The 15028-nt window shown below is 42.3% G+C and overlaps 1 protein-coding gene across 1 annotated transcript in view; it reads left to right on the top strand.

Moving 5' to 3' along the window:
• The window catches only part of RSRC1 (arginine and serine rich coiled-coil 1), a 369693-nt gene that overhangs the window by 345008 nt on the left and 9657 nt on the right, over positions 1–15028 (top strand). The window contains exons 8-9 of the mRNA XM_084638898.1: positions 13035–13141; positions 14443–14589. Of these exons, the coding sequence (XP_084495024.1) occupies positions 13035–13141; positions 14443–14589 (254 nt within the window). The remainder of the gene's footprint in view (positions 1–13034; positions 13142–14442; positions 14590–15028) is intronic.

Here is a 15028-nt window from a genome sequence, read left to right as displayed (position 1 = left end):
GGACATGGCATCTACATTTGAACAGACAAGTGGCCCCAATCCATTGTGCAACTGGGCCCCAGTAGAAAGCACACTGAAATCAATGGAGTTTTTTTCCATTGACTTCAATGGGCTTTCGATCAGGTCTCTGCTGCTAAGAGGCTGCAGCTGCTACTCCAACCCATAGACTTGAAAACTGGCTGGAGTGAGCTGTATTGCTGTCCCATTCACTGGCCTCAGATTTGGATGGTGGATTTCACTTCTTAACACATTCACACTCTGTCCACATAAAGATAGACTACTGTATTGGGGTTTGTGGGTGGAATGGATTTCACCCTTGGTGCTGAATGCCCCAGGATTCATCCTCACTGTTGACTCTTGTTTGGGGGTTGTTAAACAGGCTGAAGATCTATTTTTGATCTATCATAACCCACTCAGTCAAGACAAAGAGCTCTGAAGGCAGCATCTTCAGACCACATGGGGGAAAGGATTCTTTTCATTATTCTATAGTCACCACTCCAGCTTACTCAGAAGTTATGTTTGAAATGACTTTGTGGCCACATATATACATAGACAGTGTTGAACATCTGCCAAACTTCTGGCTTTTAACAGACGGAGTAGAACTCAGGACCTTCTTTTCTAAATAGTCAAATACTCAGATTTATACCACTTCTCTAAAGGAGAATCTCCCCTAGTCAAAACTAATGTGAATGCTTCTCTTATTTTTTTTAGGCCACTTACTAGAATGTATAGAATCACAAATACCAGACCAAGTCTGATTCTGTCCAGAGGTAGCTACGGTGCACGTACGTTACAGCCAATACATGATATGCTGATGGACTTCATTGGGAGTGACTTCCAATTCTCTGCCAGAAGCAGAGACTACACAAGGCCGGGTTGATGATAGGAATTAAAAGGAGAAAAACAATATGCACCTTTGTTATTGGCCACTGTAGGAAGACAGGCTACTGGGCTAAATGGACTTTTGGTCTGACCGAGTATGGCTGGTCTTATGTTTGTTACTTTCCTGTTTTTGTTGGTTTATCTCATAACCTATTTTCACAATGAAGTCCAAAGTTCATATAATTTAAGAGATGCCAAAGATGGGCACTAGGTCAGCCAATCCTGCTGCCAGTGCAGGATTTTTCCTTATTGTACTAGTGCTTTTGTCTAGTCTAGTTTAAAATATTTTTATTTGCCCATTGTGAATGACTAAAATGACTTTAATTCATGCAGTTGTGCCTTTCTTTCCCAAGTAATCGAGAAAAAACTTTAAATTTCTTGCCATACACTGGATTGCGCCACAAGATTATTGTCTTCATACTACACCTTTTTTTTTTTTTTTTTGTGTCCTTTGAGGAAACTTTGCATCAATTCAGTAAGCGTATGTGGTATTTAAATGGCTTGTATATTTGAAAATCACTTTTGTATCTGCAATTTGTGTTTTCTATGGATATTGCAAGTAATAACAAAGTTTTTACTGTAACTAAAAGCAGGTGGGGAATATTTTTCTCTATTTTGTCAGTTTGTTTATTTCATTTGGCAGCACTTTTTTTGTAAGCTTCACAGTTTCTCCTTTGCTGAAAAAGACACTTATAAGCAAACAGGAAAGCAGAAAAACAATCTTAAAGTGTTATTCTAAAAATATTTCAGACCATGTTATTTAATGTGTACTCTATTAGAAAACAGATTATTTAATTAGTGAATTAAAAACGATGTCCATTTAAATATGTAACAGGTGGTCAAACATGAAGAGATATAAACAAATTCCATCAGAATACACTGACATTGTGTTATTCTTCAGTCATAAGGATCTGAAGAACAGTCGCTAGATCTATTTAGCACCATATTAATCATCAGTTCATTTTTACAGCTATTTTAGTGAAGGATCTGGTAAATATCACAACATTAGGATTATACTAGAGAGAGAGAGACAAATCACATGATTAAAGCTAAGATCGATTTCAGTAACTTTTTTTTAAATTAAAGGGAGATTTTTGGATGGTTCACGACACAATAATTTTGAGGATTCGGGGGTTTTGTTACTTTTTAAATTGTAGGCAGAATTTAGGAGCTACTTTGTTTTTAAAAACAAACAAAAAATCTATACAAGTATACTGTGTGCTCAGATTGCAGGCAAATTGGGTTTTTCCTCTCATCCTCCAGCATTTGTAATTATTTTAAGTGCACTATTTCCATATGCTGTTTTAAATACAACTTTAATGAAGGCATACTTCGGGGATTTATTTTCTAAAAGGAACTATTTTTAATACAAAATTAGTCAGTATGACAATAAGACATTCATTATATTATGCATGTATCTTTGGCAATATATTAAGAATAAAATACCAGTTGAATCATCTTTACTATACAGTGTTTACAGTAAAAGCATAAGTGACTTTAGATAAATAAGGCAGTGACCTTATATTACTATAAAAGTTGGTTAACTAAATACTAGCCTAATTGAACTAATTTTAAGGTAAAAGGCATGAAATAGAGAATCATTTTTAGACAGTGTATTTTATATCTATTAAAGATAAGGTTGTTTCTTTTGATGCTTTTCTTCTGTCTGTGTGAAGTCTTTATGCTTGTGGTCTGATTTATCTTGTAGGATAATGCCACCTGCTGTTTATAGTAGAACATTGCTACAGTATTTGTGTTGTGTTGATTTACAGATGTTATCCATATGGTTTGAGCAGACACATTGAAACAGAAGCTCATCACATGAAAGGCTTCCCAATCATATACAGTTTTATTAAAAACCATTCTGCATATATGTCTGTCTCCTTTGGTAATAAACTAAAAGGACAAAATCTTGTAAAAATTAGTTTAATTGTAATTCTTATACAAAGAATAGCTTATTTTTAAAAAGTCACATCAACAATCACTAATACAATATTTAGTATTCTGTTTTCAGTATAACCAGAGTTAAAGGACTTGCTCTGCAATGAGTTAGTATTGATTTTTTTGTCTATTGCCTCTTAGCTTTCTTACTTCATTATTTTTTATTTTACTATGAAATACATATCCTTTCTACTGACATCTGACAAACAACATATGCATGGAAGTCATTTTATCTACCAATATGTATTTGTCAAAACTATCATACACTAATGGACGATGTTTTTTTCCGGTCCATTTTCAGCAAGTTAATGTCACTGGTAATATCCCAGAAACATTCAGTGATTTTGCGTCTCTTTGTAACTTGTCATTATTATAGTTTTGTATCTGATTCATATAAAATATTATAAAAGGCTAGATAGTAATAGCGGATTTTGTGTATTAAAAGAATTGAGCAACTGAACCTTAAAAATCTATATCCATCTCCCTTCTTCCTGACGCCTATCTAATCTGTTGATTTAGGTTTTGATACTGTGCCCATCACAATGGTATCTGAGCTTATGTAGCCTCCTTCGCCATTTCTTTCTGTGCCAGCAGGGTCAGCTGCACCCAAAGGAGAATGACTTCCCTTCTATCAAGGAGGGCATTAGTGTTCGCTTGTTCACTCTCCCATAGTGGTGTTCTGCCTGGGGAATGCAGCTTTAGCAATAGCTGTTGCAAGGTGCTGGGCTCTCTGGCCCCGATCCAACAAAATCTTTCAGCATCTGCTTAATTTTAAGTAGGTGATTTTTCCCATTAAAGTTAATAGGACTAATCCCAAACTTAAAAATTAATATGTACTTAAGTGCTTTGCTGGATCAGAGGCCCTTGCAGGACTGAGACTTTAATGAACAATCACAGCCACTTCGACGTCCTTCTTGGGGAGGATGCCTGGCAGATGTACTGGATCAGTGCATCTCTCAGATGTCCTGGCCAAACCCTGTTCCCAACCTTCACTACCCATTTGTGGAATTATACTGAACAGCAGCAAGCTTCCTTGTAGAGATAGTGGTTGTAGGTATTTTGCATCACTGTGATCTATCTCTGGGCAGACTTTCTTCTACTAGAAGCTTTCATCCTGGTTCAGCCAGCAGTGAATCAAGCTCTTTACATTTATTCTGATTTTTTGTTTATGTCACCAGTGATTACTGCCACTGTTTATTTCAACTGAGCTCCAAATTAAAATAAGAATACGGCATTCATATTTGTTAAAATTAAGCTATAAGGCAGTGGTTCTCAACCAGGGGTCTGGGGCCTCCGGGGGGCTCTGGGCAGGTTTCAGGGGGTCCACCAAGCAGGGCCAGCATTAGACTCGCTGTGGCCCAGGGCAGAAAGCTGGAGCCCAACTGCATGGGGCAGAAGCTCAGGGCCCTGAGCTCTGCCACCCAGGGCTGAAGCCGAAGCCTGAGCAATGTAGCTTCGCAGGGACCCCTGTGGGGCGGGGTCACAGGCAATTGCCATGCTTGCTACCCCCAAGCGCTGGCTTTTATATGCAGAAGAACAGTTGTGAGCCATGGAGTTTTTATAGCATGTTGGGGGGCCTCAGAAAGAAAAAGGTTGAGAACCCTGATATAAGGGAATGAGTATGGTGTAGTCTTTCTAAGATGATAGTGCCTTATTCTATATTTTCTCAATTATCAAAAGAAACAGTAAAAAATCTCATGCATATATTCAATCAAATTATTAAAATGGCAGATAGGAGAGCAATAGTTGAGACTTATAGAATTGCTTTCGAGTACAATGTTTTATGCACTGATCCATATTCAACAATCAATGTACAGCTTTATGAATATTTGGCATGAGCAAGTATATTGTTTACCTCTCCCTTCCCTTGTCTTTTCATTCATCTTATCCCTTCCTAAGTAAACCCTCCCCAAAAAAAATTTAAAAAAGAAAAATCAGGGAACTAATATGACATTTTCAGGCCATCTCATTGTTTACTCTGCTTGTACATTATACCCCTTTTCCTCTACCTTTTGCTGTCTTGTCTATTCACTGAAAGTTCTTCATGGCAGGAACTGTCTGCTACTGTGTGTTTGTACAGTTCCTAGCACAATGCGGCCCCATTCTTGGCTGGTCCCTTGGCACTATTGTAATAAACATAATAATCGTTATTAGAAGTATTGACAGGTTTCAGAGTAACAGCCGTGTTAGTCTGTATTCGCAAAAAGAACAGGAGTACTTGTGGCACCTTAGAGACTAACCAATTTATTTGAGCATAAGCTTTCCTGAGCTACAGCTCACTTCATCAGATCGGAGGAGAGCAGTTACAATATTAACAGAAAATAAAAATAATCACACTGTTGAGGCCAAAGTTGTACTGTCACCACAGTTGCACATGGAACTAGCTGGAGAGGATTAGGTGATATGTGAGATTAACTATGAGTGTAGCAGAAGTAGAAAGTAAGACAGACAGCAGCACAAATGCTGTTTTCAGATGTTAATGTAACTGAAAAGCCCAAGCTACCCATTATTGTAGACAGGACATATTTGTTGCACAAGCTGTCAAAGAAAACACGGTTGTTGTGAAATTAGTATGATATGTTTGTACAAAGATTACATCAGGGTATTTGACAGCTACACAAATTTCTTTGCTTGATTATCATTAAAATATTGTTTGAAGTGAGTTTTCATTGATTGTTTGCACAGGTAGATGGAGTTTATAATTTAGATTTTCTCTATGCAAAATAAAATGCAGTCTTGTATAGCATAGGTGGCATATATGGATTTAGAATTTCACGTGCACAACAGGAAGTACTTGGCACATCGTTGTCCTTATTTTGTTATTTGTTTCAATCCTGTTGCTCTTCTGGAATTTTTCTGATTTCAAACATATCTTAAATTCTTCTTCAAGCACTGTCCCTATTTGTTGCTCCACTGTAGATCTGCTTGCATCCCTGCGCTGCTGATCAGAGAACTTCAGTAGAAGTGTCCGTTAGGTCGACACATGTGCTATCTCTCCTCATGCTGCACCACGAGGCTAGTCCACACGTGCAGGCTAACCATCCTTAGTTCCTTCTCAGCCACCCCAGCTAGAGACAGAGCTATTCGCAGTCTGTTAGGACCATTACTTTCAATTTCCATTTTTATAGTTTGTTAGCCTCCTAGTTCTTAGTTGTAGTTCTAGTTGTAGTTTTTCTCTTATCATTAAAAAAAAAAAAGACTTTAGTTTCTTCCGCTTTTTTCCTCGTTGGGGACCCTTCCCCCAATAGGGTATGCCCAGCTCACCACTCTTCAAGAAGTGCCTCTCTTGCAAATAGGCAATCCCTGTCGCAGACAAGCACTCCCAGTGCATTAGCTGCCTCAAGGAAGGCCACATTCAACAAAAGTGTGCTCTTTGCCAGCAATTCAGGCCCTGGTCTCATAAAGATACAGAGCTAAGACAGAAGATTATCTTCATGAGGGCAGCTCTCCGACCCTCTTCGGAACCACAGCACGAGTCACCTGGGGGATGTAAGTCGTCCCCACAACCCTCAACATCTAAAGGTTGTTAGGCAAAGAAACAAGCTGCTGACCCCTCTCACAAATAGTCAAAAAACAGAGTAGGAGGTCCCCCCAGTGAGCTCCAAGAGCGCTCCAAATGCTTTCCAGCATGCTTGGTATCCTTTGTACTGCTAGCACCGAGACCTTCTCACTTACCACCCATGGCTCGTAGAAGTTCTCAGGGCAGATAGTTGACAAGCCCACAGACCTGATTGGTACAGGCACTGAGTCAATGGCACCAAGGACAGAAGTAAGCACTCCTCTAAGAAGGCATTATCGGTACATGATTCTACATCAGTACTACCGTTGACACTTCATTCGGCACCAGAGCAACCAGTATGGACAAGATCTTCGTCCCCGTCCCCCCTAGTACCAACAGCAGCATCGAGTCAGTTGGCACTGCCAGAATTCTGACACTCTAGGGACCTCTGTGTATCGGACGTACCAGAGTCTCCTCCTAGTGTTCAACCAGCATGGGAGTTTTTCCCACTGCCCTGTCATGTTTCCCTGCTCTCTAGTGAAGACTCAGATAGTGAACCTGAGAAGCTAGCATCACAGTACTCCTCTCAGGCTCCTTACTGTGCCCAGTATCAACAGGATCCTCAAGCATACCCTCAGAAGGCCCCACCACCACCATCTTGGTACAGCTACCCTTGGGCACCACTGCCAACCTCTATGCCATCGTGGGGACCCCGGGGCTGCATTATCAACACCAGGCCTCTCAAGCTTCTAGCCCTACCCAAGAACTATCAAGGCACACCCCTTTGGCTGCAGCGTCCAGAGCTTCAGAAACTTTGGAAAAAATTGTGGAGGAAAATGAGGGTGCAGTTGAGGCCCCTGAGGACCATCTCCTCCTCCCTGGATGAGCCTGTCATGCCTCCTCTGCCATTCCTGGCTGATGACTTTTGTCTCTTCTAGGACCTGGCAAAGAGAGTGGCGGACATGACCACGAGTAGAAGCTAGATCCAGCAGTACTTCACGATCTATTCAGGGGATTGGACAGACTTGTTTGCCACTCACCTGAACAAGAAATGTACATGCTACTGCTCCAAAGGAGGGATAGGACAACACTCCTTGGGAGATGCTCTCCTCCCATGAGACAGTGACCTTCTTTATGCTTTTCCTCCTTTTCCCCTGCTGTCAAGTGTCCTGCTGAAAATAAAAAGAGATGTCATTCTGATTGCCTCTACTTAGCCGAGACAGACCTGGTACCCTATCTGTCACAGCTTGCGATGTGCCCACTGATCTCTCTCCCAGTCACTCCATACCTCCTCTCCCAGGACAGAGGACACATCCTACATCCCAATTTGGTGGTTTTCCACCTGAAGGCATGGATCCTCTTGGTTCAAACATATAGAAAGCTCCTGTTCAAAGGAGTGCAAGAGGTATTATTACACAGTAAAAAGTCCTCAACACAACATATGTACCTGCAAAAGTGCTCTAGGTTTCAGATTTGGTGTACTTCCCAACAAATCTCCCCGACATCCACGACTCTTACACTTTATCTTAGACTTATGCACTAGCCCTAAAAAGATCGGGGCTATCTTTAAGCGCTCTCAGAGTCCACCTAGTGGCTGTAATAGCCTTCCACCAACCAACAGAGAGATACTTAGTGCTGTCACACCCGACTACTAAAAAGTTCCTCAAGGGTATAGCAAACCTCTTCCCACAACCTCAACTTCCTACTCTCACATGGGACCTAAACCTGGTACTGAAAGGACTGATTAGGCCTCCCTTCGAACCCATGGCCTTCCTGATAGCGTTACCTTGACTAGGAGAATAAGCGAAATAGCGACTCTAATGGAACACCCCCTCCCCCCATGTGTTATTCTTTTGGGATAAGATTACACTTAGGTCATATCTAAAATTCATTCCTCAAGTAACCTCTCTGTTTCACATGAACCAAATTGATTCCTCTTCCACCCTTCTAACCCAAGCCTTACCGAGACAACAGAGTGGCTATATTACACACACTGGATGTCAGGAGAGCCCTAGCCTTCTACCTGGACAGGATGAAGGTTTTCAAGAAGTCCCCCAAACTTTTCCTCTCCGTTTGCTCAGCAGTATCAACCCAGGGAGGTCCAGAAAACCATTAAGGACCTTCCCTTCTTCCCTTCAGTGAGACTCATCTGTTTAATCAGATGATGGATGAGTCCTTACACACTTCAGGAGACTCCACCCTCTTCTCCCTGGGAATACATTCAACTGCCCTGAAGAGAAAAGTCTACTAGCAACAATAGAAGTCTAGACTGATGGCTCAATAGTTTTTCCACCAGAGACCTTATGACCACCTGGTAAGAGGCAGAGCACTCAGAAGACCTGTTTCCCCACACTTTCTGCAGCAATGTTCCTCATTCCAATCCCAGCCCTTGCCTAAATATTTTGACTGCAGCTTGAGAGCTGAAAACCACTGAGTCCAACACCTCCTGACTCCCACACACCCTTTGGGGGTTGTCTAGCACTCTTTTTCAACACCTGGAGTGCAATAACAGACAGATGAGTGCTCAGCATCATGCATTCTGGCTATACAATGGAGTTTGCATTTTTACCCTGTCCAAAAACCTCTTCTTCACCCCATCTTGGGGGCCACTCTTGCAAGAATGTTCTCAATCAAGAAGAGGAATGTCTCTTACAGCACTGAATGATAAAGCAGGTGGTTCTTCAATTCTAAGGGAGTGGTATTTACTCAACATATTTCCTAGTCCCCAAAAAGAAAGGCAGTTGGAGACCCATTCTCAACCTCTGCCATCTCAACCACTTTTCAAATTTTTCATGATCATGTTGGCATCTATAATTCCATCCCTGCAGAAAGACATATAGTTCACAGCTCTCGACATGAAGGACACCTACATTCACCCAACTCACTGACGCTTTCTCAAATGCATAGTTTGCTCCAACCACTTCAGTACAGAGTATGCCCTTTCAGCATTGCGGCTGCCCCCAGGGTCTTTACCAAGGTGTTTTCTGTAGTAGCAGCTTATATAGGATGCCGTGGTTTCACCATCTTCCCCTGCCTCAACATTTGGCTCCTTGTCACCAGGTCATGCCAAGAGACTCAGGCGTCGACTTCAACAATGCTACAACTTCTCTCTGTGGGTCAACATAAATGCTGAAAAATCCGTTCTCACCCCTACACAGACTTTGGCTTTCATTGGGACGTCCTTAAATTCCATCACGGAAAGGGTTACTTGCCAAGAGACAGGTTTCAGGCTATGAATGTTATTACAGACTAGATCATAAACCACCCCAGAGAATAGGGTTGCCAGACATCTGGTTTTCAACTGGAACGCCCAAAAAGGAATCCTGGCAGCTCCAGTCAGCACTGCTGACCAAGCCGCTAAAAGTCCCGTCAGCATCGCAACGGGGCTAAGGCAGGCTCCCTGCCTGCCCTGGCTCTGCATGGCTCCCGGAAACGACCAGCATGTCTGGCTCCTAGGTGTAGGGTCAGCCAGGGGGCTCACACACACTGCTCCTGCTCCGAGTTCTGGCTCCGCAGTTCCCATTGGCCGGGAACCACACCCTCTCCCACACCCCAGCCCCCTGCCCAGCCCTGAGCCCCCTCCCACACCCAAACTCCCTCCGAAAGCCTGCACCCTCTTCTGCACTCTGAATGCCTTGGCACTAGCCTGGAGCTCCTTCCTGAACCCCAAACTCCTCATCCCCACCCTGCACCCCAGAGTCTGCACCCCAGGCCGGAGCCCTCACCCCTTCCCACAACCCAACCCCCTGCCCGAGCCCGGTGAAAATGAGCGAGTGAGCAAGGGTGGGGGAGAGTGAGTGAGGGGGGATGGAGTCACCAGAGGGGGGCAGGACAGGAGCAGGGCAAGGGTGTTTGGTTTACAACCCTACCAGAGAGCCTGTTGAGACCTCTCTCCCCCCCACCAGGCCATGTGGCCTCATGCACTTGTCACACCTTTTCCAAGACTACACCTTTGTTGCCTACAAGAGTGGCTTCAAACAGTGTACTTGCCAAACTGACAGTCCATGGCCACCACAGTGACTCTTCGCACCAAAGTGATATGGCCCATGTCATGGTGGAAGAATCCCCATCGGGTTTGTGTCAGTATTCCCTTCCTTGCCTCTGCACCAGACAGGACAATCACTACTGACACATCTCTATTGGTTGCGGAGCTCGCATGGATAACAGTACACCTGGACACCTCGAGAGTCTAGGAAACACATCAATGTTCTAGAGCTACAAACAGTTCAAAGGGCTTGCAGAACCTTCCTCCCATTTATTTACCATGCCCTCATAATGTCAGACAAAATTACAACTGTCTTTTACATCAACAAACAAGGATTCAACCCCACCTCCCTGTGCCCACAAGCGCTCGGTCTGTGGAACTGGTGCATCAGCAATCAGATTACCCTGTCAGCAGTCAACCTCCCAGAAAACCAGAATGTGCTACCGCTGAGTTTCCCAACCTTTTTGATACCAGGGACCAACTTGTTGCCTTCCTAAACTGTGTCAGGGAGATTTTAGGGACTAGTCGTTGAGAAACACTGTGCTAGCGGAGTCTCTCAGCAGACACTTTTCTGTCTATCACAAGCAGGAGCTTCAAGACTCTCTGGCAAACAATATTTTCACTCTTTGTGGGGGACCCCTGTTCACCTCCTAAGCAAACAGGAAGTGCAATCTATACAGTTCCAAAGGAGCCTGGGTCACCACTCACAGGGCAACACTCCATTCCTTCCATGGTCAGACCATCTGAACTATGCCTTACCTCCACTGCCACTCCTGTTTCAAGTTTTGTGCAAGATTCGGCAGGACAGGGCATGAGTCATTCTCATTGCCCCCAAATGGCCCAGACAGTTATGGTTCCCAAACCTCCTACGCATGTCATCTTGGGCACCAATCGTTATTCCTACATTTCCTGGTCTCATGACTGAAGGGAATGGAAAGATCAGGCATCCTAACCCATGTCCACTTCATCTCAAAGCCTGGTTTTTTGACGGGCATTGTGCTCAGAGCAATTGTGTTCAGGAGCTGTACAGAACATCCTTTCTAATAGTAGGAAAGATTCCACTAGAAAATGTTACCTAGCCAAGTGGAAGTGTTACACTATGTGGATGCATCCAAGACTTATTTCTCCAGAAGCCACAGTTATTGCTTTCATTCTGGACTGTATTCTTTCCTTGAAGACTGCAGGTTTGTCTGTCAGTTCCTTTTGGGTCCACCTGGCAGCAGTCAGTGCATACCATCTGCCTTCACAGGACTACTCAATCTGTGCACACCCTCTGATGAGCAAATTCTGGAAAGCCCTAATCAGAACTTTTCTGCCTATTGAAAAAAAAGCCTATTCCTCCATGGGAATTTAACCTTGTTCTCTCTGTACTTACTAAGCCTCCTTTTGAACCATTAGCTTCTTGTTCCATGTGTTCCCTTTCAATGAAAGTCACATTTCCTGGTAGCCATCACCTCAGTTGGGAGGATTGATGAGCCTGGGCATTGATGGTGGATCCTCCTTAAGCTAGTCCATAAGGACAAGGTTTAATTGTGTTTACACCCTAAATTCACCCCCCAAAATAGTCTGAGTTTCACCTGAACCAATCTATCCACTTACCTATGTTCATCTCAAAACCTCACACATCCTCAGAAGAAAGAAGGTTCCATTCCCTTGACATTCAGCAAGCCTTAGCCTTTTACCTGCAGAGAACGAAAACAATAAGGAAATCCCCCTAGATTATTTGTCGCAATAGTGAAAAGGGTCAGGCTATATCCTCTCAGAGAATCTCATAATGGATCTCGGTCTGTATTTTGCTCTGCTATTAGCTATCTAATCTTCCCCCTCCTCCTTGGGTAAGAGCTCATTCCACAAGAGCACAAGCAACATCTATGGCATCATTTCAAGAGGTGCCTCTACTTGACATCTGCAAGGCAGCTATGTGGAACTCAGTCCACACATTTGCTAGGCACTCACGCCTTGGTACAGGACTCCTCTGCTGATGCATCTTTTCAGTGCTTTTGTTCGGCTCTGCCATTTATGACTTTGCACCCTCCTCCTATTTGAGTACTGTTTGTCAGTCACCCACACTGGACTTACATATAGGGACCAGCACTCGAAGAGGAGAGAATTACCTTATAGTAACTGGAGATCTATATTCCACTACCCACCCTCCTTCCCTTCTGCCTCAGATCTTCTCTGATTCAAGGTGGAGAAGGAACTGGAGAGGTGATTAGTCTGTCCTCCCTTTATCTCCTCAGTTAGAGGCATGAGGTGAACCAAGGTGCATCTGCAGACCAATGGACACTCCTTTCAAAATTCCTTGGCTCGGGGCGCATAGAATATATGTATACCCATAGTGGAATACAGATAGGGACCACACATCTCAAAGAAGCTCCAGTTATTAAAAGGTAAGTAACTTTCTCTTTTAATGGACATTTCTTACAAATTCACACTATTCCAGAATCCCTGTTTTTTTCAATATATCCAAACACTGCAGTTCTGGCACTGTTAATGTGTAAGTAGCAAATTTTTATCTCAGCATCATGAATAAAGCAATTACAGCTTAATCACTCTTCTTGTTCTTAATAAAGCAGGAATGTTTCTTTGTAACAGAATATTTTAGCTTTCATTGAAGCTAGTACATATTTCATAAATAGTAAACTATCTAGCGATAGTATTGCTTAGGCACAGCACTGATCATAAGTTTACACTGAAATATACTGATATTATGACTGTCTTTTGTAGACCAAGCCACTCTGGTAGAACAAGTGAAACGAGTGAAAGAAATTGAAGCTATTGAAAGTGACTCTTTTGTTCCACAGACATTCAGATCAAGTAAAGAAGTCAAAAAGGTAAGTTGTCAATAGCCTATCTTTGCGTATAAGCCGCCTGGGGTGGCAGGTGGAAGCTGCAGCATTAATGCAATTTCCCTTGACACATCACATTGGCAATCCTCATTCCCAGTACCAGCGTTCAAACATGTCCATAGGTACTTGAATTGGTGCTGAAGTAAGGATGAGTGACAGGACTGGAGGTGCGTGAGAGTTTAGGATGAGGTGAAATACATTGTTGAAATGGCAAGATGGTCACGGCCCTGCTTAGGAGTTTGGTTATTTTGAACATTTTTTTAAAAAGTCATTATGTCAGAACAGAAAGGTATAAAGAAAAAGGGAGGGGCGAGAGTTAGACAAATCATCATGCAAAGGCAATAAGGTAACTTATGTTCGTACTTATATAAAGGGTAAACAGTTTTAAAGCTAGACTCCTAAAAATATATGTATGCACCAAAATAAAAGTGGCCTGATATTCAGAGGGCTCCGCAACTCTGAAAGTCAGGCCACTTTTATTTCAGTGCCTAAATATGACTTAAGACATCCAGGTTTTAAAATTGTGACCTAACTCTGGCCATTGAAGCTATGTCTATACTACAAGTGCTACAGCGGCACAGCTGCAGCTATGCCTCTATAGCACATAGCGTAGATGGTTCCTACATCAAGGGGAAAACCCTATCCATAGTGAATCCACCTCTCTGAGAGGCAATAGCTAGAGCGACAGAAGAATTTTTCTGTCGACTTAACTGTCAACATTGGTGTTTATTTCAACCTAACTATGGTGCTCACAGTACAAAATTTTTCATAGCCCTACGCAACATAGGTCGATCTAATTTTTAAGTGTGGACCAGGCTTCTGTCTTTGTTCAGAAACCACACACTTTTCCCTTTATAAGAGGAAGTGCATAAGCAAATGAGTGTTCCATTGAGAGAATGGAATGTTTTTAATTGTCACTGAGTGTTCCATTGAAAAGAGTACCATTATTGTCGTTTCAAATATGTATTTACTTTAAAAGTTTCACACAATTTTTGAATAAATGTGCTCTATGGAAAAAAACTGCAGCTCTGCTCTTTCACTTCCCTACTTGGCAGTGCTTCTCCTTCACTCATATTACCAGTCTGACACGCGCAGGCAGTTCCTGTTATCCATTTTGAAAAGTATGAAGATGATGATTATTGTTTTGTGGATTAGTTAGTTAATGGTTGTAATCTGAACATGTTAAGAAAGTTGAATACAAAGTTATATTACAATGCTTGGGTGTTTATCAGGAATGATATTCTACATCCTTGATAGCATCCAAATGTGGGTTTTTTTCCTTTTAGTCAACAGAAGCTGGTGAACTAAAATGTGAACCTGCAACTGTCGGAGTGGGAACTGTCGATCTGTCTAATACTGAAAAAGAAATAGCACCTGGCAACATTCCTACTGCCATAAAGTACCAAGATGATAATTCTTTAGCACATCCAAATGTAAGTGTGTTGATATTTATTGAACCCTTGAAATAACAAAGTCTACTAGGTGGAGTCAAGGTCACATGACCGAATACTTTTGCAGTGTTGCTTGTCAAAGATTCTAGGTTCCAAAGACTATTTACTGATGAGCTCACCATTGACTGGAAAAAGATTACACAACTCGCATAATCTAAAATAGTGAAGTGTTAGGAGATGCGCCCAACAAGGTTCTGAGTGAAAGTGAAATTTTAAAGTGAATGAGTGACAGTCTGCCCTAAAAAAAACAAAACATATCTTTTAACTTACATTTATCCAGGATGTATATATTACTGTTGTGTTACATGAGATGCCTGAGCAGAGAATGGCAGAAGCTGCAGTAGCTTTAGAGAAAAAATCATAGAAAGGGTGTGATGAAAACATGGAAGTTTTAAGATTCCATAGAGAAAAGTATGACCCA

Source organism: Lepidochelys olivacea (genome assembly GCF_965140295.1).
Source record: "Lepidochelys olivacea isolate rLepOli2 genome assembly, chromosome: 9".
Lineage (NCBI taxonomy): Eukaryota > Metazoa > Chordata > Testudines > Cheloniidae > Lepidochelys > Lepidochelys olivacea.
The sequence above is the reverse complement of the archived record's forward strand: the minus strand, read 5'-3'. Positions and strand labels throughout refer to the sequence as shown.